The 25,264-nt window shown below is 45.9% G+C and overlaps 1 protein-coding gene across 2 annotated transcripts in view; it reads right to left on the bottom strand.

Moving 5' to 3' along the window:
* The window catches only part of LOC137643924 (pre-piRNA 3'-exonuclease trimmer-like), a 227,484-nt gene extending 204,069 nt beyond the window's left edge, over positions 1-23,415 (bottom strand). For both annotated transcript variants that reach the window (XM_068376689.1, XM_068376688.1), the window contains exons 1-2: positions 23,224-23,415; positions 21,502-21,676 (exon numbers count right to left, since the gene is read on the bottom strand). In XM_068376689.1, the coding sequence (XP_068232790.1) occupies positions 21,502-21,632 (131 nt within the window). In that variant the 5' untranslated portion in view covers positions 21,633-21,676; positions 23,224-23,415. The remainder of the gene's footprint in view (positions 1-21,501; positions 21,677-23,223) is intronic.
* Between the last annotated feature and the right edge of the window lie 1,849 nt (positions 23,416-25,264).

The following is a 25,264-nucleotide window of genomic DNA, read 5'->3' on the forward strand; positions in this document are numbered from 1 at the left end:
ACGATGTGTGCTGGCCCGTAGGTGAGCGCTGGCGCGCTATACTGTAGCAGGAACATCCATCGATGTGAGCTGGCACGCAGGTGTGCGCCGGTGAGTGATGGCGCACAGGAGATCGCTGAAGCACTGGTGAGCGCCTGTGCGCTATCTCAGGAAACTCCAAAGATGTGCGCTGGCACGCAGGTGAGCTTTAGCAGGAACATCCCTCAATGTGCGCTGGCGCACAGGTGAGCGCGGGCGCGCTTTGTCAGGAACCTCCAACGAAGTGCACTGGCGCGCAGGTGAAACCTGGCGCTTAAGGGAAGTATGTGCAGTACTTTTGCCCATACGCCCTTTTTGCCCAGAAGGGACCGATGCCTGTTTAACAACAGGATGCGTTGGTACCCACAGCGCGTCAGCAGCCAGGAACGGCGACGGCAGGTCAGCAGGTCTAGGAGATCGCGAACGATCTGCGGAGAGGTCCAGGGTCGTAGCTGGGAGAGTTGGTTCACGATGGCGAGGTTCCTCTGCGGCGGACTGCAGCGACGAAAAACCGAAGAGGCGCCTCCTCACAACCTTGTGAGATAAGGGAAGACCTCTCTGGCGAAGAGGAAGGCGGGCTTTATGCCTTATGCGCTCTCTGGGGGCCGTGGGGTCAGCAAGCTGACCGTCAGCAGTCCTCCGAAGAGGAGTCTCTGTAAGTGAACTCCCCCGAGGGGAAGAATCACCAGCAGGAGAGACCGTTGGACTTGGTTCTTCCCTCGAAGCATGAGCAGAGGGAGAAACTAAGCCTTCAGCAACAAGAAGTTGATCATGCGCAGAGGTTTGAGAAATCACATCAGAAGCCTCTGCCAACCCAACGTCGACGATAGACAGAGGATCAACCTCTGCTAAAGTCAGCGATTGTTTGACAGCGGCCCCCAACCGGATCATGTCAAACAAGGCTTCCTTGGAGGGCGAACCCTGGAGCCCCAAGGAATACCAAAGCTGAAGTAAATCATTAGTAGCAACATCAAAATTTATTTCCTCCCGAGGAGCTGCCTCGCTATGGGAGGCAACTTCCTCTCCCTCTCCCCGAGATCGGTCAACAGAACCATGGCCTACGCTTCCACTCGACAGTTTCTCGAAAGAAACCGATCGAGTGGGAGCTTCGGAGGAGGTTTGGCAACGGAAGAAGAGCCCTTGGGATTTTCTACTTTCAAAGAAACCTTCGAAGGAGAAATATCCCGTCTGAACTTCTTCCGTCGCCGAGAAAACCTCTCCCACTGGGAGGTAGACCACTCCCTACACTCACCACACTTATTTTCACTATCACGCCGCTGGCCCCTACAATAAGGGCAAAGGGTGTGAGGGTCCGTCTCGACCGCCGACATAAACGTTCCACAAGGGTGGTCGGGTAATCCTGGACACTTTCTCATGATCGTAGAGGCCAACTTCACAAAGACCCTGTAGAAGAAAAAGCAAAGACCAAAGCATTAATGGCTGTCAAAGAGGCGAGGGTGGGAGCGGACTCGTCCGACCACCACCCGAGCCGAGAGCAAAGTAGGCTCAAGCACAGGTGTGTGTGAGGGGGGGTAGCAAGCTACCCTCCCTACCCCCCGCTAAACCCTCGTTAAAATTCTAATGGCTCGTCATTTCAGCTACGACGAAATTAATAACCCCTATTAAATAGCGTGGTTTGTATTCCAGGTACGGAACAAACAGTTTTTTTTATTTTAAATAAAAACAGAATTTCAATAGTATGATATATTTCTATACTTACCTTAAGTTCATATTAATTTTTCTCTAGAAGTTCTGTTATCAACATTTATTCCGTCAGTTGCTATCATCAGGGAGTAATTTCAACGTTTGCTCACTAAGAACAAGAGCACAAGGCTAGAAGATCGCAGTCAAGGATGTTGAAGGGGAAAAAAACAGTGATCGACCATTGACGTTTGTTCATCTTCAATGGATGGCTGGCTAACCCTATTTCTTCCAATGGAAGAGAAGAGGATGGTAGGGGTCTCCATTGAAATGCCTACCAAACAGTCTAAAGACTGAATGAAAAAAAAAACTTTCGTTTGAAAATCATCAGCTAATTAACTACCTTTCTGAGACAAAAAAAAAAATTAATGTACAAAAAAATGTTCGTACAATATCCTCTACACATAAAGCTCTTCAAGAAAACTAAATGTGAGTGGAGAAACAATGGAAAAAGGAGAGAAAACACGCAATCCTGATCAAGAATCGATCAGCTGCCATGCTAATTCTAGGAGAAACATTAAGACTGGACTGGGGAGGGGGTGTAATCTAGTTTCTTGATTCCTTGATTCATTATGCCCTTAAGTTTATCAGATGAGCACGAACACTTGTCTAATTTTGCCTTTGCAGGTAAATGCGAACGAGCTGGTGCTTGGGTGCATGCTGAGGAGTTAGTGAACGTTGGAAAATTTTCTTTCTGGAGAACTTGGATGACATTCACTAGCAGAGTGAGAGGATTTCTCATCGCTTGTCGGAACCTGTGTTAGTTTACACATCTGAAGTGATTGTGCATGTATTGATCATGGCCTGGGAGACCTTGCTTGAGCAGATCTTGCGCCATCTGATGATCTGGCGCGTATCTTCTTCGGCATTGAAGACTTCGCCTCTTTAGAGCTTCTCATCCTGCAAACTTTTGATAAAAGCCCAGAGAAGCAGCCTCATGGAGACGAGGGTGTGCATATAGCATGTGCTCCTGGCGATGAACTAGAAGTTCATGTACACGGGGACTGGGCGATCTAATGTCTCCTCACTCTCGGTTATTGATCATGGAAGTGCTCATGAGCGTTACGATCATCGGCCCTCTGATTTCTCCTCAGTCTTGGTTATTGATAATGGAAGCGTTTATGAACATTCCCATAACAGGTTCTCAGGGGATCCCTGGCGCTATGGTGCTTGTGTTCATAGTTAACTATTGTCCTTATCCCTACATGTCTTCTCTGTTTAAGGGGATGTGCTTTCTCCAAAGATGAGACACATCTCTTATGAGCAGCCTTCTTTACGCGTGCACACAGGGAAGGGGTGCAGAGATTCTCCATAGCATGAGCAGCGTCAGGAGTCTTAGGAGCAACATTCTTCCTTCGTCTAAGAGCATCAGCGAGTGGAGATCCCGAAGCGTCTAAGGAACGTCCATGGGCACAAGACAGATTCGAGTCTGTCTCTGCAGCTTGTATTCCTGACCAGTAGGATCCGTAGACACTCTCTCGAGTGAATGACTAAAGTGATACATATGTATCTGCATATGAAATTTTCAAGATGCGAAATGAGATGCGGAGATTTTTACACCTCATATTACGAAAATATTTTCATGATACGAAGAGATTCGCCAGCCAGGCCGAGAATAAAATAATCACCCATTAAAAATTTGAGCCAGTTGAAGAAAATGGGTTGTTAATACATAATAGAAAATGTACTTCTCTATAATAAGGGTAACTATAATAATAGTATAGTATACTGTATATTTTGTATATGAACAGTATTATACTGTGCATTATTATTTTCCATTTATTATTGCATAATGTTGTAATGACTACTTAATTTACAGGTATTAACTGCTAGATTATGTATATTGAATTATCCAAATGTATTTGGCTGTACAGTATTTCATTGTGGTTATAGCTTTAATGTACAGTATTATTAAATCTAATGTGGTGTTTTTGTAGGGTTTGGAATGAATTAGGCGATTCACATGTAAAACGTGCCCCATGATACAAAATTTTCATGAAACAAAAGCCCATCCAGAATGATTTAATTTCGTATCTTGAGGCATTATTGTACTTTAAACCTCACACCTTCATGCTTCCCCTGGTGAAAGACTTTATTGCAACGCTACTCCTCCTGAAAGTCCATGCAGAGGCCAGTCATCATGTGCTTTAGTGATCCCCTCATCCTCATCCAGGTAGTGGGCAGCTCCTCAGCAGGAAAAGAATTAGCAGGAACAGAAGAAACAGGTGGTGGGGAGCAACGGCACCTCTGCTTCACCATGGTCGAGGACTTCTACGGCGACAAGCCTTCCTCAACAAGAGAGGTATCAGCAACATTAAAGGACACGTTCATATAGCCACTCCACCAATTTCTTGAAATGGTGGGACGGGAGGAGCAGCAAGGCGGAGAGACTTCTGCAACCTGGCTGCAGCTAGCACTTCCAGAGTTTCTTCGTTGAAGGGGCGCCATCAATACCAAGGGTGGGCCATAGCAAACCCTGGTCCAGATGTGAGTACCTCTGCTAGAGGAAGGCAATACTCCCATCACACTTAAAGGACTGCATGAGGGAAGAATGGAGGATTCATTCTCCCTCTTGATTCCTCTGCCAGCCGAAGCCTTGGAGAGAGAAGAGGAAGAGCGTGTAGCAACCTTCGAACCAGAAGGGAGAAAGGAGCCCGAGAGGTTCTTGGGTATCAGCCTGGGAGTACCCAAAACCGATTCCGAAGAATCCCCCTTCAACTTTTTTACAAACTCAAACCACTGCAGGGGAGGCCACTCCCTATACTCAGGACAGGGGGATTCCTATAAACAGGAATACCCCCTGCAGCAGTTACATAATTCCCAAGGGTCGACTTCCAGTCTGCTCATGTACCAGCTAGATTCCCTACTGACTTGCCGGGACACAGCCGCATATCTGACCATGGAGCCAACATTACACAAAACAGCAATCTAGAAAGAGAAAGCAGAACAGATTAATAGTTCAGCTAAGTGTCGGAAAATACATGTGTACTCTTCAGCAACAAAAGTCAAAGTGAAGGTTAGCACTACCTATCATCTGACAGCCAGCTGTGTTTATCTTGTGAGGCTTCCCCTATCGCCCGGCAACCAGGCTTAGCGGCTGATTCCAGCTTTACTAAAGTCAATCTCCTATTTAAGGTCAAGGGTTTGTATTAGGTATGAGAACAAATGAGCACCCATCGACTTCTTTAACTTTGAGGGCCACCCAAAAAGCTAAAGATCCTTTTTTTGGATTGTCTTTTTTTTCTTTTGCCATACTACACCCACTGTGCGGATGGCCATTCCCTACGCTCATAACAGGGGGATTACTCCAAACAATCATGCTCCCTGCAAGAGGCACACAAAAATGGGGATCCCAGTGGCTCCTGCTCATTAAGGCGGAACAATTACAGCACTTCCAGGGACTTCGGGGCAGGACTACATGATTACTTGGGGTTTCTCCATTCGACACAAACACATACACAATCTGTAACAAGAAAAGATCAAAACAGCCAAGAAGGTTACACCGAGCATACATCTGTATAACTGGGAGGCTGAAGTCCAAGTGGCTACCCAGTGTGCTGGCGAGGGGTTGGGGTTTCCCCACCACATGACAGTAACTACTAACACCTTGTTGGGGAGCGGCACTTTGGCAAGCAGAGCATTAGCAACTGACGTGTAGGAGCAATCAACGAGGAAGGGATCGACAAGCTGGAGATCGGCGAGCCAGCGAGTGATGAGCAGGCAAGCAGCACACTAGCGAGCGGTGAGTTGGAAAGCGGCAAGCTGCAAGATGGAGAGTAGCGGGCTAGCAAGCGAATGTCTGGCAGGAAACCATCTAGAAGTTGGCAAACATCAAGCTGGCTAACATCAAGGTGGCGAACAATGCAGAGAAGAGCGGTGATCACGAGGTGACAAGTGATCACGATGTGACAAGTGATCACGATGTGACAAGTGATCTCGATGTGACGCGTGATCCCAAGCTGTAGAACAGCAGGCTGACATAGAGCATCCAGGAGCAGCTGAACGGCGGGCGAGCAGGCAAGGGGCAATCACAAGCTGGTGAACGACGATCTGAAGAGTGACGACCATGAGCTGGTGAGTAGCAATCATGAGATGACGAGTGACGAGCACAAGCTGGCAAGTAACGATCACAAGCCGGCAAGTAACAATCACAAGCCAACAAGTGACAATCACGAGCAGGAGGGTAGCGAGATGATCGTTGATCTCTTGAGTTGGAGCGCTGTTTCCTGACGGAGGGTGAGGCCTAACGTCTTTATGCACGCAGAGGACTATGGTCCCTGGAAGACGAGGAGATTCTGTATTGGCGGGCAGTCTCATCATCAGCAGAAGGTCAGCGTTGGGGTGGTGAGCGTGCGTGCTGGTCTTGTCGGTGCACCTGACTAGCAGGGACAGAAGAAAGCGAGAGATGAGCCTCGCAGACAGCAAGGGCCTTGATGACAACGCCAGCCGGAGAGAGAACCTTTACTTCGGAGGATACCAGAGAAGTTCTTCTTTAAGGCCCCCACTACAGTAGGTCAACCAAGACTTCCATAGAAAGCAGCCCTACAACACCCAGCGATGGCCAAACTTGTAAAAGATCACAAAGAGAAAAGGATTCCCCTGAGGGTGAGGGCGAAGTTGCTTATATGGGGGGAAACAGCAACGTCCCCGGATATCCGAGGTTGTCCTGGAGTCAGTTGGTCTACACGACTACTCAAGTGATCCTCGAAAGAGACCGAGTGAGCAGAAGCTTTGAGAAGTTGAGAAGAGACTGAGGGTCAAAGAAGATGTCCGAGGTTTCTTTGCCCTTGAGGAAGATCCCAATGGTGAAAGATCTCTCTTGGATTTCTTCTTACGCTGACGCCCAAATCTCTCCCACTGGAATGCAGACCATTCCCGACACTCCTCACAGGTGTTACCCTAGTCACAGCACCATCCCCAGGATGTCAGACACAACGATTGGAGATCGGTCTCGACAGACGACATGAAGGTCCCACACGAGCGTCCCTCAGGCCCCGGACATGTCCTCATTATGGATGGCAGGAAGATGCAACATATACACCTGAAAGAATAAAAGCATCAGAAAATTCAAAGACCAAGTCTTTGTGAGGCAGAGATTGGATACGTCTCTTCTCCTCAAAGCCAAAATAAAAAGTGGCTTGGATACCCTGGTGTGTGAGTGAGAGGGGTAACTGGTAACCGTCATTACCCCTCACTACCCGCCCCGCTAACTAGCGGGTTTGGTAGTTGCCACCTTGTCTAGAAGTCTTAATGGCTAGTCTTCCAGCTTCGCCAAAAGATAATCTCTATAAATGACAAATTCGGAGATAATTTGTATTTTTCCTAACCATACAAGCCTTAGCTATTTACATAGGGTATTACTTTCGGCGTAGCTGAATGACGAGCCATTAGCTTTTTAACGAGAGTTAACTACCCTCTCGCTAGTTAGCGAGGGGATAGGGGAGGGGTAGCTAGCTACCCCTCCCCCCTCACACACCGGTGACCTGATTCACTTCGCTTAGAGGTAGGACTTCACGGGGGACAGGGTTGGCGGGCAAATATATGTAAATAGCCAAGGTTTGTATGGATAGGAAAACTACAAATTATCTCCGAATTTGTCATTTGTTCCATAACCGAAATACAAAAAATGCTATTTACATAGGGTGACTTAACCCTTAGGTAGGTTGGAAAGTCCCAGCCTTACTGGCTTTGGCTTTGCCCGGGGACTCAGAATCCGAGTGAGTAGCACTCGAGAAAAGGAGTCCCTGTACCTCGCAAATTCCTTGCTCCGCAAGGAACGTGCGGCCTACATAAGCTTGTGTATGAAGGAATGAAGTGTGACTCGTCCTAGGGAGTTGACCTGAAGTCCTTTAGATGGAATTCTAGGCTAGGACGTTCCCAATACCACCTCGTCAGGGTATGGGGGACGCGAGAGTATTATATTAATATGATATTTTAATTATAAAATAAATTTTTGAATATACTTACCCGGTGAATATATAATAGCTGAGCCTCCGGCGGCTCGACAGAAAAAACACAAAAACTCGCGAGCGATCGCTATGAAGGTTGCGGGTGTGCCCCCTAGCGCCAACTATCGGCCAGATACCGCATATACATGTAAACAGACCCAATTCTTCTCATCCCGCTGGGTCTCTATCGGGGAGGAAGGTGGGGCCTTTAATTTATATATTCACCGGGTAAGTATATTCAAAAATTTATTTTATAATTAAAATATCATTTTTAAATATTTAACTTAGCCGGTGAATATATAATAGCTGATTCACACCCATGGTGGTGGGTAGAGACCAGAGTTAATTAAGTTTACAGCGTATATGCTTAGAGTTTTTGACAGTTATATCATAACAAAACCCAAATATATATAGGTACCTGGTAAGGAAGTTGACTTAGACGATTACTCTGCCTTATTAGTCTGTCTTTCTCACGAAGCCCAGCGATCCTCTTAGGATGCTGAAAGACTCCCAGGAGCTGAAGTGTCAAGGGCTGCAACCCATACAACAGGACCTCATCAAACCCCTAATCTGGGCGCTCTCAAGAAATGACATTTGACCACCCGCCAAATCAAAAAAGGATGCGAAAGGCTTCTTAGCCTTCCGTACAACCCAATTAAAAAACATTTCAAGAGCAGATTAAAAGGATATTGGAATTAAGGGAATGTAGTGGTAGAACCCTTACCCACTACTGCATTCGCTGTAACGAATGGACCCAGTGTGTAGCAGTCCTCATAAAGAGTCTGGACATCTTTTAAGTAAAATGACGCGAATACCGACTTGCTTCTCCAAACGGTCGCATCCATAATACTTTGCAGAGATTTATTTTACTTAAAGGCCACGGAAGTTGCTATAGCTCTTACTTCGTGCGTCTTAACCTTAAGCAAGCATCGGTCTTTTTCATTCAAGTGAGAATGAGCCTCTCGTATTAAAAATCTGATAAAATATGACAAAGCATTCTTTGACATTGGCAATGATGGTTTCTTAACTGAGCACCATAATGCCTCAGATCCACCTCGTAAGGATTTAGTATGAGCTAAGTAGAACTTAAGAGCTCTAACTGGACACAGCACTCTTTCAAGTTAGTTGCCTACGATCTCTGACAGGCAAGGTATATCAAAAGATTTAGGCCAAGGACGAGAAGGCAGTTCATTTTTGGCCAGGAAACCAAGTTGAAGTGAACATGTGGCTTTTTCTGTAGAAAAGCCGATGTTCTTACTGAAGGCATGAATTTCACTGAGCCTTTTAGCCGAAGCCAAGCACACTAGGAAAAGTGTCTTGAGGGTGAGATCCTTCAGGGAGGCTGAATGTAATGGCTCAAACCTGTCTGACATGAGGAACCTTAGGACCACGTCTAAGTTCCATCCAGGAGTTGCCAAACGACGTTCCTTAGAGGTCTCGAAAGACTTAAGGAGATCTTGGAGATCTTTATTGTTGGAAAGATCTAAGCCTCTATGACGAAAGACCGAAGCCAACATGCTCCTGTAGCCCTTAATCGTGGGAGCTGAGAGGGAGCGAACATTTCTCAGATGTAAAAGAAAATCTCCGATTTGGGCTACAGAGGTACTGGAAGAGGACACAGATGCTGGCTTGCACCAGTCTCGAAAGACTTCCCACTTCGACTGGTATACTCTGATGGTAGAAGCTCTCCTAGCTCTCGCAATCGCACTGGCTGCCTCCTTCGAAAAGCCTCGAGCTCTTGAGAGTCTCTCGATAGTATGAAGGCAGTCAGACGAAGCGCGGGGAGGCTTTGATGAACATTCTTTACGTGGGGCTGACGTAAGAGATCTACCCTTAGAGGAAGACTTCTTGGAATGTCTACCAGCCATTGAAGTACCTCGGTGAACCACTCTCTCGCGGGCCAGAGGGTAGCAACCAACGTCAACCTTGTCCCTTCGTGAGAGGCGAACTTCTGCAGTACCTTGTTGACTATCTTGAATGGTGGGAATGCATATAAGTCCAGATGAGACCAATCCAGTAGAAACGCGTCTATGTGGATTGCTTCTGGATCTAGGACTGGTGAGCAATAGATTGGTAACCTTTTGGTCAACGAGGTGGCAAAGAGGTCTATGGTGGGTTGACCCCAAGTAGCCCAAAGACTCTTGCCCACGTCCTTGTGGAGGGTCCATTCCGTGGGTATCACCTGACCCCTCCGACTGAGACAGTCTGCCAAGACGTTCAAGTCCCCCTGGATGAATCTCGTCAACAGGGAGATGCCTCGATTTCTTGACCATATGAGAAGGTCCCTTGCGATCTCGTACAGCGTGAGGGAGTGTGTGCCTCCTTGCTTGGAAATGTACGCCAAAGCTGTGGTGTTGTCTGAGTTGACCTCTACCACTTAGTTTCGAAGAAAGCTTTCGAATTTCATCAAGGCCAAGTGGACTGCTAATAGCTCCTTGCCGTTGATGTGCATGCTCTTCTGACTTGAGGTCCACAGACCCGAGCATTCCCGACCGTCCAGGGTCGCACCCCAACCCAAATCCGACGCGTCTGAGAACAACACGTGGTTTGGGTTCTTGACTGCTAGGGATAGTCTCTCTCTCAGACTGATATTGCTGTCCCACCATTTCAGGCATGCCTTTACTGGTTCGGAGACTGGGAATGATACCGTCTCTAACGTCTTGTCCTTGTTCCAGTGAGAGGCTAGATGGAACTGGAGAGGCCGAAGGTGTAGTCTCCCTAGCGAGACAAACTGCTCCAGGGATGAGAGAGTCCCTACGAGACTGTTCCAACTCCTGACTGAACAAACGTTCTCTTTTCAGCATTAGTTGGACTTTGAGCAGGGCTTGTTCTATTCGGGTGGCAGACGGAAAAGCCCGAAAAAAACTGGACTGCGAATCTCCATCCCCAAATATAGAATAATCTGGGATGGGATCAGTTGGGACTTTTCTAGGTTGACCAAAAGTCCCAACTCCCTGGCCAGACTCAACGTCCAATGTAGGTCCTGCAGACAGCGAAGACTGAACGATGCTCTGAGAAGCCAGTCGTCCAAGTACAGGGAGGCTCGGATTCCCGATAGATGGAGGAATTTTGCCACATTCCTCATGAGCCTCGTAAACACAAGAGGAGCAGGACTGAGGCCAAAGCACAGGGCTCGAAACTGGTACCCCACATTCCTGTAAACAAACCTCAGAAACGGTTGGGAATCCGGGTGTATAGGAATGTGGAAGTATGCATCCTGAAGGTCGAGAGAGAGACCATCCAGTCGCCTTCCATTAATGCTGTCAAGACAGCCTGGTAGACTTCATCGTGAAGTTTGTCTTGACAATGAACACATTGAGCGCACTTGCCTCTTACGTACTCCTGCAGTGAACGTGGCTGCCAGATCATTGGAGCCATCCCTGATAGACTTGTTCCTGCAGAGAACGTGGCTGTCAGATTATTGGAGCCATCCCTGATAGCCTTGTTTATGCATGACAAAATTGTACAGCAAAACTTCAAACGCTCGAAAAAACTCCTAACAGGAGATGGTCTAGCTCTGAAGCCGACCATAAAATCTTGGAGCGTCTCATGGCCAGGCTCCAGGGAGAGTCTATGAGGTTTGAGAAGTCTATCTGGGCAGAGGCAGGAACTCCCAAGCCGAGAACTTCTCCCGTGTCATACCAGACTCTCGCTCTATAAGCCAGCTTAAAAGAAGGGAAAGCAAAGGCTGTCTCCCCCAAACTCCTCCTGGTGATTAACCAGTCGCCTAGCAAACGTAAAGCTCTCTTAGAAGAGCGAGAGAGCACTAGCTTAGAAAACAACGGCTTCGAAGTAGCTAGGCCTAGTGTAAACTCTGACGTTTAGGCGAACGAGGAGCAGCAGTTACAAAAAGATCCGGACAAAGATCCTTAAAAATCAGCATGATTTATTTAAAGTCCATAGAGGGCTGAGCAGCTTTAGGCTCCTCTCCGTCTGACAGAGTCCTCAAGGGAATATCAGTAGGAGGGGGATCAGCAACTTCCTCATCTGAAGGAACCTTGTCCGACAATTGCCGAGTCTCAAGCAAGGGAGAGACCTGCCGTAGTGGCAATGCTTGACAAGCAGAGTCCACACACAAAGGAGCAACAGTAGCAGTCAAGGACGCTATGTCATGTAACTGCTTAAAGGACTGACCAGCAACAACAACAGGTGCGGGAGGACGCTCGACGTCAACTCGAGACTGCCTTGACTGCCTAGACTGAGCAGTCAAAACAACTCTTGACTGCGGTGCTTGACGCTCAACGTCAAAACAAGTCAACTATGCTGGTTGGCGAACGTCCTGAACGTCAACAAGAGCAAGCGGCAGCGGCTGAACGTCCACAAGCGGCTGAGAGTCAACACGGGACTGCATCGAGTGAGGCTCTACAAAACATGATTGACGTGACTTTGTAACGTCAATGTCAACAGGACGAGCCAAGGCTCGTTTGGGCGGCTGACGGCCAGGATCTTGATCAGCTAAGCGGCGAGGATCATCGTGAACCTGCTCAGCAGAATAGTCCTCCATAAGAGAGGCAAGCTTATTCTGCATGTCTTGCAGTACAACCCATTTAGGATCAACGGGAATGGGTGCGGTAAGAGACGAGGGTAACGTCTGTGACTACAAAACCTTGCCTAAAATAAGACTCTCGGAGCCTGTGTTACGCTTGTGTTTAGGCGGCGAGCAGTCTTCCGATGACTGCATAGGGTCAGAGCTGTCCCAATGGCTACAACCAGGACGCTGGACCTGTCCTGAAGGGACTGACTTTCGCTTTAAGGGCCTCGAAACCTTGCTCCACGGTTTCTTACGCGAAAAGCCTTCGGATGACGAGGAGAAAATCGTCTCGCTCGTCTTATGGTAGGGGCGGTCTTGATGAGACACGCCTGAAACTATAGAGGGAACGTCTGTTCGCTGATCAAGGCCTCTCGAACCCATAAGTCGTACGACATTACTTCTCCCTGGGGCTTGGGAGCTTGCAAGAGGTCCCGGACTAGGCGAACGACAGGCACGAACAGACGAACCCTCGGTCGCAACATTGATAACACTTTGCGCAATTATCACTTTATCACTACGATTTTCTGTTTTGCACTTACTTCACTGAAATCGAATTTTTCAACAATTCACATTAGGCATGAATAAAACTGATTTCTACCTGAAGTTCGCAATTATAACCTTTTGATGTAGGGTAGAATTGCGAAATAAGTCATATAATGTAAGCACATTAATACAAGCAAAAAACAGTAAACATATATTAAGATAAAAAGATCAGTGACTGGGGAGGAGACTAAACACTAGTTCATTCAAAACTACGTTTTCAATCTCTCACCGTACAGTGACTTGGGACGAGAATAAAAACTAAAAACGTTTTATCCTTTCTCCCCGTACAGAGACTTGGGACGAGAGTAAAAAACTGACTCGAGAACAACGTTACTGGCTTGGGACGAGAATAAAGATCGGAACGTTCTCTCTTCCTCTCTCTCTCTCTCCGTCTCTCTCTCTCTCTCTCTCTCTCTCTCTCTCTCTCTCTCTCTCTCTCTCTCTCTTGATTTCACACCGAAGAGAAAAGCCCACTCACCTTTCGTCAATAAACAGGTTATTTGACCAAAGGAAAAAACTGAAAGGACTAAGAAATTGAAAATTAACAAGTTCCTTTAAATTAGTATTTAAAACATTTAAGTTTGAAAGAAGAATGAACAAAACGTCAGAATCGATTTACTCTTTCTGCAAAGTGAAACTGTGATTCTCTCTCTCTCTATCGTAACGATAGAGCGCAAACTGCGTAGCATAAATAAACCAAACGTTAGTTCATCTTTGAAACAGTACGAAGACTATTCAAAGAAAATCTTTCATAAAATATCTACTAAAAAATATTCATTTAATAAGTTTTAAATCATTTGCTCTGTAAAAGTTATTTACGATTGAAAGGGCTCAACGTTGTTTAACTTCGGTTTCCAAGTTAGGACCGCCTACTCTCGGATTAGGGGAGGAATAGGTAAGGTCGCATATAAACAAATCATTAAAATTTATCTTGATGTTTATTATAAATGGAAAGCTAATCGAGGAGGCCTAATAAAGGCGGTTGAGATATAAAATATATAGAGGAAAATCTATAATTAACAACAACATTTTATAACGTGATAAGATAATAGCTAAAAGCCTAAAACACACTTCCGTACTAAGGGAAGGGTCGGCCATTTTTAAAAGTCAAAGAAAGTCCAAAAAAACAATCCAAAGTCATCAACAATTAAATCTATCCAAAAAAAGAGTTCAAGATTTAAGTTGATGATAAAACACCTGCACTGCGAAAGCTCAAACCAAAAGGAAGTACAGTACTTCACCAAGACTGTTGAAAAACTCCAGGTTAACAGCGAGTAATGGTACGTCTTGTCGATCAGACCGACAGAGAAGAATTGGGTCTATTTACATGTATATGCGGTATCTGGCCGATAGTTGGCGCTAGTGGGCACACCCGCAACCTTCATAGCGATCGCTCGCGAGTTTTTGTGTTTTTTCTGTCGAGCCGCCGGAGGCTCAGCTATTATATATTCACCGGGTAAGTTAAATATTTAAAAACTAGGAACACAAGGAAGCATGGTTTACCTGCAGTGGTTTGAGGTCAGCTATGCAGAGAACCCAGGATGCTGTTTTCCCCAAGAGAGGGGAGGATGAAGAAACGAGTAAGGGTCAGACATACTTTTTCATTCATGCAGTCTAAAACCGGGTTACAATGCCCTCAACCTTCTGCTACCTGTCCATTAAGGAGCCTGAGGTTAGACCAGCTGTTGTGCAGCCATTACAGGGCCGATAAGGAAAGTATCGAGACTCCTGTGGGTCACGTCCTGCAGGTAGTGGGCTGTGAAGGTCGTTTGACGCTTCCAGACCCCAGCTTGTAGCACCTGCGTCACAGAGAAGTTCCTCTTGAATGCCAGGGACGTTACAATGACTCTGACATCGTGTGCTCTAGGGCGATGTGACGGAGGAGGGTCTGGATTCAGGGCATGATGGATGACCCTTCGAATCCAAGCTGAGATGGTATTCTTGCTGACCCTCCTGTTACGATCCTCGTGGGGATCGAACCAGGTTCTGTTGAATTGATTAATGAAATGGGGACTTTTCGGCTACAATACACAATGAAACAAAAGGAAATATAGAAAGAAAACTCACAAAAGAAAACATACAGTAATTTTATTTACAACTAGTCAAAGGTAAATGTTTCTTGATTGAGTACTTAGGAAGCACTGAACTAAACAAAGAAAATCATTTGATTAAACTACACTCCAGCAAATAGGGGAACAGTCAAGATAGTAGATAGATAATACAAAAAAAATACTACTCTTCACAGCAGCTCTCGACGGTTGACAGGAACGTAGATATTTCAGGTCCAGGCGTTTCGTGGTCGGTAATGAGGGCGGGGGGCAACTCGTTCTAACATCTCGGACAAAGCTGGTTATGTCTGCATTCTGGTCCTTACGTCTTCTCTTCTTCCCTGAGCTTGTTCTCCCTCTCTCTCACTCTTTCTTGTCCTTACTCCTGTTCTGTCTTTCGTACTCTCCTTTCTCTCGTTCACGTGGAAGTTTATATATCCCTGTATGGGAGGGGTTAACTATGGACAGTTCCATATAAGGAAATTTTCTCGTTTCTTCATCCTCATTGGTGTTCCTTAAAACCATGCCGCTGATAACACCTAGACGAACGCTCTGCTGGTGTAATCAAATTCTATAACGTTGACTCCTTGGTTTTCAGACAGGGGATCGTTATGCCTAATGACCGCCGGCCTAGGCACATAATAAATATCTTGACAGTGACAGCTTCAATAAACACTAGCGGGACCTTCCCTCTCTCTCTCTCTCTGCTTCTCTAAGAGTAGAAAAATCACATGTTTTAACATTCTTTTCTATATTATTCTATCTACCCATGACACCTCCTCTTCGTCCTCCCTGTGCTCACAAACAGGGCTTGCACGCGAGGACGAACTGCAGCTGTTCTTTTAAGATAACGCCTCAGACTCCTTACTGGGCATAGTAGGAGATGGTCTGGGTCATCTGTTACAGAACGAAGACTCGAAATCCTGAAGGAGTTGAACCGTGAGTCCGGAACTCCAGGATTTTGAGTCTTAGCAACAAACTTAGGGACGAACCAGAACGTTACCTCCCCCCCTGCTCTTGAATGGGCGACGTCATACGAGAGACCATGAAGTTCACTGACACGCTTGGCTGAAGCCAGAGCGAGCAAGAGCACCGTCTTCCAAGTCAGGTGACGATCAGAAGCCTGGCGTAATGGTTCTAACGGAGGTCTCTTAAGAGCCCTGAGAACCCGAACCACGTTCCATGGAGGAGGTCTCACTTCCAACTGAGGGCAGGTAAGTTCGTAGCTTCGAATGAGCAAAGAAAGTTCCAGCGAGGAAGAAATGTCTATTCCTTTATGCCTGAAGGCCAGGATTAAGGCTGAGCGATAGCCTTTCACCGCCGAGACCATAAGGTGCATTTCCTCCCGCAAATATACAAGAAACTCCGCTATTGCTAGAATAGTGGCATCGAGGGGAGAGATACCCCTCCCACGACACCAACCACAGAAGACTCTCCACTTCGCCTGGTAGACCCCTGCAGATGACTTTCGCAGGTGTCGAGACATCCTCTCCGCAACTTGTTGCGAAAAGCCTCTCTCTGTGAGGAGATACTGGATAGTCTCCAGGCGTGAAGTCGTAGCGATGCTACGGCTTTGTGGAAGATATTGCAGTGCGGTTGCTTGAGTAGCTCGTGTCGTGGGGGAGTTCTCTCGGGAGTTCCGTCAGGAGCTGCAGAAGGTCTGGGAACCACTCTGCATGATGCCATAGCGGAGCTATCAAGGTCATTGACAGGTTGAGGTCTTGTTGAGCACCCTTCTCATCAGACAGAACGGTAGGAAGGCATAGACGTCGATGTTGTCCCACCGTTGTTAGAAGGCATCTTGCCAGAGTGCCTTGGGGTCCGGGACTGGGGAGCAGTACAGCGGCAGCTTGAAGTTCAAGGCTGTCGCGAACAGGTCCACTGTCGGGGAACCCGACAATGTCAGGACTTTGTTGGCTACTAGAGGTTCCAAAGACCACTCGGTACTCACTATCTGCGAAGCTCTGCTCAGACTGTCGGCGAGCAAATTCCTTTTGCCCGGGATGAAGCGAGCTGATAGTGGTATCGAGTGGACTTCGGTCCATCTCAGTATCTCTACTGCAAGATGGGATAGCTGTTGTGAAAAGGTACCTCACTGCTTGTTGATATAAGCCACTACTGTGGTGTTGTCGCTCATCACCACCACGGAGTGACCCGCCAGGATCTGTTGGAACTGTTGAAAGCCAGATATACGGCCTTCATTTCTAGCAGATTGATGTGGAGGTACTTTTCTGATTCTGACCATAGGCCTGAGATCCTCTGGTTCAAAACGTGGGACCCCCACCCTTCTTTTGACGCGTCCGAGAACAGCATCAAATCCGGGGGGAGGACGAGAAGATCCACTCCCTTTCGAAGGTTTCCGTCGGTCAACCACCACTGCAGGTTCGTCCGTTCCGCAGGCCCCATGGGGACCAGAATGTCCGGGGAATCGTTGCCTTGATTCCACCGGGACTTGAGCTGTCATTGCAGGGATCTCATCCTGAGGCGGCAGTTTGGAACTAGACGGGCCAAGGAAGACAGGTGACCTAGGAGACGTAACCAAGATTGGGCTGGAAGCTCTTCTCGTCTGAGGAAAGGCTCTGCGACCCTCCTCAGCCTTGCTATCCTGTCGTCTGATGGAAAGGCTTTGTGGAGATTGGTGTCCAATATCATGCCTAGATATACCAGTCGTTGAGATGGAACCAGAGAAGACTTCTCGAGATTTACCATGATCCCTAGATCTTGGCAAAGTCCCAGAAGCTTGTCTCGGTGTCGAAGAAGGGTCGACTCCGAGTCTGCCAGGATCAGCCAATCGTCCAGATAGCGAAGGAGACGGATGCCGATCCTGTGTGCCCATGAAGATATCAGGGTGAACAATCTGGTGAACAACTGTGGTGCTGTGGAGAGACCGAAACACACCACCTTGAACCGGTAGATCTTGTTGTCTAGGCTGAATCTCAAGTACTTCCTGGAAGATGGATGGATTGGGATCTGGAAGTACGCGTCCTTCAGATCCAGTGTGCACATAAAGTCTTGCGGTCTCACTACAAGTCTGACCATCTCTGCTGTCTCCATGCAGAACGAAGTTTGTTTGACAAACTTGTTCAGAGCTGAGAGGTCGATGACGGGTCTCCAGCCTCCAGACGCCTTCTTTACAGGAAAGAGTCGACTGAAGAAGCCTGGAGACCCGTCGACGACCTCATGGAGAGCATCCTTCTTGAGCAGGGTCTCGACTTCCGCCCGAAGGGCTAGCCCCTTTGCCGATCCCATGGCTTAGGAGCTCAAAGACACTGGATTCGCTGTCAGGGGAGGTAGAGATGTTATGAACAGGACGCGATATCCTTGGCTGATCACGGAGATCATCCAGGAATCGGCCCCGAGTTGCTGCCACCTGAACGCGCAACTGTGCAGGCATCCTCCCACTGTTGGACACGCAGGGGGATTGCCAATCCTAGCGTTTGCGGCCTCAGCCGCTCCCTCTAGGATTCCTGCCTCCCCTGGAGGACTTTCCGCCCTTCTTGTCTTTGACAGGAAAGGGCTGCTGTTTGGACATCTTTGACTTTGCTGTCGGAGCCGGTTTCGATGTCCTAGACTGACGAGGCTGTTGTTGTTGAGATGCTGGAGGCTTGTATGGTCTGGATGTAAGAGCCCTTTGGAGGAGAGAATCGTGATTCGAGTTCCTCCACCTCTCAGCTGTCCGTTCCACATCCTTTGGCTCAAACGGGCTCTTTCCAAGGATGGAAGAGTGTCTGAGCTTGCTGACATCCACGGCTGGGACTTTCGAGTGAAACCTCTCGGTCACCGCATCACGACACTTCAAGATCGAGTTTGCCCACAAGTTCGAAACTTGGTGAGCCAGAAACTCGATAGTGCGTGTGCCCGAGAGGAGGAAAGTCTCCATGGCCTTCCTGGTGCTCTCCTTGGACAAGTCCTCGGATCGCAACAGGATGCCCAGAGACCCCAGCCAGACATCCAGCCACGAAGTGGCCTGCATGGCACACTTTGCGACTTTCTCCTGGCTCAAGATCTGTAGCCGAGAATGTCACCTGCCGGGCGGAGAGTTTCTCAAGAGAAATTCCCCTAGTAAGGTCTTCCACAGAATGGTGGAGAGGAAGAGCTAAACAAGGCTCCCCCATGATCTCGAAGTACCTTCTCTATTGTATACAAGGAGGTGGGAGGAGTTTGTTACCGGCAGAGGAACGGCAGGAGGAGGTGAGTTCGGAGAGCCGGCCACCTTGTCTCTGGCGCTCTTCACCCCCTGGGACCAGGGCAGAGCCGCACTGGCCTTCGGAGGTTTTTGAGTGCCGTAGACTTGTTCCAGGACGGTATCCTTGCCTTCGTGAGGGGCGGTCTCCGGGTCCTTGAACCTGTTGAGTTACCTCATCAGATTTAGGACCTGCCAGAAGGCATGCTGCTCTCCTCCTTGTGGACTGGCAGCAAAGTCTCCTGTCCCCAGATGCTCTACTTGGGGGGACACGTGGATGTTCTCCTGGGGTCTTGCTGGCCCTGATCAAACCCGGGAAGAAGACCTTAGGACGGTCTTCGAGTCCTTGGGCTCCCTCCTAGGAGAAATACAGGACTCCAGTAAAAAAGTCTGAGGACTCCTCTCTGCCCCACACGGGACGACTCTCCTACTCAAGGTGGGGTTCCTCCCATTGGTGCCGTGGGAGAATGTCTCACCTCGCTGGATTCTCCTGAGAACGCGTCGAAAGGCTTCGTCCACAGGAGAAGGAGAAAACGTCTGAGAGGGGGAAGGGGCCTTCCTGATGGACTTCTTAGGAGCCAGTTTAACCCAAAGGGAAATCACCACGAAGCCTACTCCTCTCTTCCTCTTCAGCGGAGACGAGGATGCCGTTGGTTTGAGGCCCAGATCAGTGAGGGTCGGCTTAACAGCCTGGACGACCGCTCTGATCAGGGACCCAAACCAAGGCTGACGGCTGACAGACGCAGTGTCAGCGACTCCGCTGGAGGGAAGGGGATCGGGCGCAGGTGAGCGCTGGCGAGCAGGAGATCTACGGCGAGATGACTCAGCTACAGGAGATCGCTGGCGCGTTGAGTCCGAAGAGGTCTGGTCCACAGCTACAGCAGGAGAGCGCTTGCGCACTACTGCGCGCAGGAGATCATAGACGTGCAGGTAAAACCTGGCACTTAAGGGACTTACTCACATTGTGAGATAAGCCCTTTTGCCCCGAAGGGACCGGTGCCCGTTGGATAACGGGGTGCGTTGGCGCCCACTGCGCATCTGCGTCCAGGAACGGAGAAGGAAGACTCCCAGGTCTGGCAGGCGTAGGATATCTTGAACGATCTGTTGAGAGGTCTAGCGATGCAGCTGCAACGGTCTGCTCACCTCGAGGAGGATCCTCTGCGGGGGACGTCGAAGGCGATGAACCGAAGAGGCGCCTCCTAATTCCCTTGTAAGGAGAAGGAAGGCCTCTACGGCGAAGACGACCTCGAGGGGCAGCAACACCATCGTCGGTCCTCCGAAGAGGAGTCTCTGTCAGTGAACTCTCCCAAGGGGGGGAATCACCCGCAGGAGAGACCGTTGGACTCAGCTCCTCCCTCGAAGGATGTTCGGAGGGAACTGAGCCTTCAGCAACATCCGCAACAACAGCAAGGGTTTCACCCGACTCGTCGGAAGCCTCTGCCAAAACAACGTCGACAATAGACAGGGGATCTATCTCTGCTATTACCGGCGACTGTTTGACAGCTGCACCCAACTGGATCAGGTCAAACAGGGCTTCCCTGGAGGGCGAGCCCCTAAGCCCCAAGGAAGCCCAAAGCTGCAAAAGATCATTGTTAGCAACAGAGTTATCAATATCAATATCCTCCCCTGGAGGAGGAGGAGGAGCTGCCTAGCTATGGGAGGCAACTCCCTCTCCCGAACCCCGAGGTTGGTCAACAAAAGAGTGGCCTACGCTACCACTCGACAGCCTCTCGTGAGAGACCGATCGAGTAGGAGCTTCGGAGGAGGTTCGGGCAACGGAAGAAGAGTCCTTGGAACCTTCCTTCTTCAAGGAAGCCCTTGAAGGAGAAAGGTCACGCATAGACTTCTTCTTACGTCGGTGGGAAAACCTCTCCCACTGGGAGGTAGACCACTCCCTACACTCACTGCAAGTTTTATCCCTATCACACCGTTGACCTCTGCAGTACGGACACAAGGTGTGAGGGTCCGTCTCGACCGCCGACATGAACGTCCCACAAGGGCGGTCGGGCAGTCCAGGGCACTTCCGCATGATGGAGAGAGAGAGGCCAACTTCCAAACACACAAGCTGTAAGAAAAAGCAAAAAATTAATGCTGTCAAAAATGCAGACACGTCTGATCATCACCCAAGCCAAAAGTGAAGGGAATCAGTTCACCGGTGTGTAAGGGGGGAGGGGTAGCTAGCTAACCCTGCCCTACCCCCTCGCTAACTAGCGAGAGGGTAGTTAACCCTCGTTAAAAATCTAATGGCTCGTCATTCAGCTACGCCGAAAGTAATACCCTATGTAAATAGCGTGGTTTGTATTTCGGTTACGGAACAAATATCATTAGGTTTGTATTAGTGTTGGAACAAGTGCTGGTTGAACTTCTAAACTTAATAGAACTTAACAATAAAATGTCTAAATCAGATGATTGATGAAAAAAAATTAAGTATATTATTAAACCATGATCACTTGAGTTTAGAATATTCATTTATTTCATACACAAATATCAGCAGAAATATTTACAGAATACCTATTTGTACTTGCTTACCTATTTTTGTATGCCGAATCAACTAAAAGTCCAGTGAATTCTGTATCAATTGCAATGAATGAAGATGATTTGATATCTGACAGAATATCATCCTTTAGGACATCAAAGTTCTCTTTAGTGACATCAACCATTTTATGAAAACTGAATAAAAAAAACAGGAACCCCTCTCCAGCACCTAAAATTAAGAATATAGTCATTACAAATAAGGCTATTCAATACCATATAACTGAGCCTAATAACATATCAAGGAAAAAATAATTCAGAAAATGTTGGGACTGATATTGAAAGAGGAAGAGACCCAACAGGGAAAATAGCCCCGTGAAGAAAGGAAGCAAAGGAAAATAAAATCATTTAAGAACGGTAACAACATTGAAATAAATATTTCCTATATAAGCTATAAAATTCCTCTATAAACTATAAAAACAAAACAAGAGGAAGAGAAATTAGGTAAAATAGCGTGCCAGAGTGTACCCTCAAGCAAGAGAATATTTTTAACTTAAAATATTTTCCCTTAATTGTGATTTATGTTGATTATTTCCTAAAGTTTTTCTCTTTCTTTTACAGACAATCTGTGGACCCATGTTCCAACAAGGCTATTCAATACCATATAACTAAGCCCAACAACATACCAAGGAAAATATAATTTAAAAAATGTTGAGACTGATATTGAAAGAGGAAGATTAGGTTAGGATAGGATTAATAAATCACGGTTAATGTGTTCCCCTTTACTACTATTATCACATTAGGCTATGTTCTTATTTTATTTTTTTTTCTGAAAAAGATAGATTTTACGACTAATGTTTCTTGGATTATTCGATGTAATGAGTGGGTGTAATAAAGCAAGAGCAATGAAAATTTACACAAAAAGTTGCTCAAAAAATCCCCAAATTTCACAAATTATTTAATGGTATAGTTCAGGCTTGGAATAGCTTTCCTTTAAAAAATGCCGTTTTATGTAGAAAAAAACAAGGAGTGTATGTATAATAGCGGCCACCTCTATGATGAGGGCTAAGAATACAGCAGTGTGAGGGGGTTGCAGGGGGGCGTCGGTCCCCCATTAGGGAAGTATGTAAGGACACGACTTCTAGGTTAGGTTAAAGGGTAAGCTTAATTTAGCTGGTGTCCATATTTTATGCTTGATGAAGGAACTGACCGCTGATATACAAAGGCTCGAAAAACAATACCCAAATATTCCATTTTCTTCAAAAATACCTTTATTTCCCTTGTGAATAAATACAGTAGTGAGATATATCTTAATATGTCCTACAGTAATGGAGGCCACCTAGAGGGAAATGGGTTTTGGGTGGGGAAAACATACTTGGGAACCAATGAATAATGATAAAACTATCCTTTTCTTCTCTATATATTATTTTCTGGGACCCATAATAATAAATAATAAATAAAAAAAATAATAACAAGAAATTATAATAACAATAAATAATAGATAATAATATTAATAAATAATGATAAATATTAATAAATAAAATAAATAAAAATAAATATACAATAATAAATACACGCGATATTTCTTATTTGTTGGTAAACAATTTTACCAAATACTTAAATGATGAATGAGTGAATAACTACCACATTTAACCCCCTATTAATTGATCATTACAAATTCTTTTGACTTGCAATGGTCTATTGAAGATCCCAAAATTACCCAAAACTTTAGGAATTTCATTTAGAAAAATGTTTGTGACTAACATAAGACATACAAACCTAGTACACTATAGATGAAATGGGTCTATTTTGGCAGTTTTATGAAGACAGATGTTGTTGGAGTTCAGTCTTTACAAACTCGTAAGTTAAAATTAAAAGTAACATAAGAATATATGTAAGACATCCAGCAACTCAACAAGCAGCAATCAACTTGAACCGACAACAAAAACGGTGACTTAATATAGTACAGTAGTGTTGTTGGGTCTTAGCCTCTGTAACGGCCACTCTATGAGGTTTTCTTTGCTTAAAGTTCACTTTTTCCGATATTGTGTTAGATTTCAAGTTCGTTTAAACTGTTAGAAACCAAAAATAAATTATAGAGGTAAGAGTTGCAAAAGAAATGGAAAGCAAAACTGTTTCCTTATAAGGAAAACAGTTAACGTTAAATTAATTAATTTAATTAGAAAGGATTGATAATAGTGTCCGATTGTGGGGAATAGCTGTTCGGTCGTCAGCTTGACTCGAAGCTTTACCCATTTTTCTTAATAAATTAAAAGTAAATAACTTAATGCTACTTAGTAAAGTAACTACTGTATTAGTGTTAATGATAAGTAAAATGAATAATAAAATTAAACTTATGAATTAAATGACTTCAATTAGTAATTGCCTAATAGGCCTTAAGTTCGCGCGTGCGTAGCCTAATATGTACCTCTCAAAGGTAAGAAGTAAATGACCTCGGAGGTTACCACAGCCACGGCGAACAGTTCCAATAAAAAGTACTCAGTGGAAAAGCCGGCATCTTCTTAGGAATTTAACTCTGAACAAAACTAAACATTCAATCTCCAAGACCACGACAATTTTGGAACATGTCATCGTCAACATTTTGTAATAAGTGATCTATATTATTTTGGGTGCTATTATAGTATGCTATCTACCGTCGAATTTCTACTATAGTATGGTATCTACCACAAAGTATGTTGTCTACCGTCAATGTTAATCCTCCTGTTTGATGAGGATTATCAAACAGATTACTTACCACCAGTATGTTATCCTCATTGGACTTAAATGATAGTTTAATAATATTTATTGGCTGGACAACATGGGTGCATAATTATAAGCAGTTTGTAGGGAAACTTTTTTTTTTTTACAAATTATTCAAAGCTCATCATACAACAATGTTACTAGTTAATCAAATGAAAAATCAAATATTACAAAACTGAAAGAAAATAATCTATGAAAAATATTCAATCAAAAATTTACTCTACTACTGCATGTAAACATCTTACATCATTCAAGAAAGCAGGAAATACATCTTCACCTTTTCTCGGAACTTTCCAATTGAAACCACCACACTACATACTTCCAGACACATTAAACCAATCAGTGACAGTATTGGGGATTTCCCAGTTAATTGTAAAGTAGTGTTAATTGGGGTCTCATAAACAAAATAATAAACCAATTCCAAAATTTCAGAAAGGGGTGGTAGATAGCAAAATCGGCGGTAGATAGCATACTATAATAGCACCTTATTTTGTATCTTTGGACATGTCTGGGGAAGAGAGTAATGTAGGGCAATGTCACAAAGTTTTACTAGTTGATCTACTATTTGATGTAAGTTGTTTTAGTTTTTGAATAATTGTTTTGTGCATTAAATATAAGTAAGGTTGGAATTAAGATAAATTCCAACAGAGGTTATCGGGAATTTCGACCTGATCAATCGAAATTCCCGCCATTTGACTCCGCCTACGATTACGTCAAATTGGAGGGAGAGGAGAGAACTCGCGGGAGAATGAATGTCGTTCAAGACGAGAATGTTTAGAACCAAAAAGAGAAACCGCCTGGTAGGGGAGGCGCTGAGACTAAAGAAATCAACCACTTGTAATTTAAGATAAAGAAAAATAACATCATTCTATTGTAACATGATAAAATAATCCAATCTAGAAATTTAGGTTCAGGAAAAATTGCGGGAAAAGGTGACGTCGGAGGTTGCAGAGGCTCGCTCTGCCTCTTTTATCCGACGTCCCCAACCACAGTAAGTTCTTACAATTGTTCTCTCTCCCCACCCCTAGTGTACCCAGGTCGGTTTCCATGTAGGTCTTGA

The sequence above is a fragment of the Palaemon carinicauda genome, chromosome 7 (genome assembly GCF_036898095.1).
Source record: "Palaemon carinicauda isolate YSFRI2023 chromosome 7, ASM3689809v2, whole genome shotgun sequence".
Classification (NCBI taxonomy): domain Eukaryota; kingdom Metazoa; phylum Arthropoda; class Malacostraca; order Decapoda; family Palaemonidae; genus Palaemon; species Palaemon carinicauda.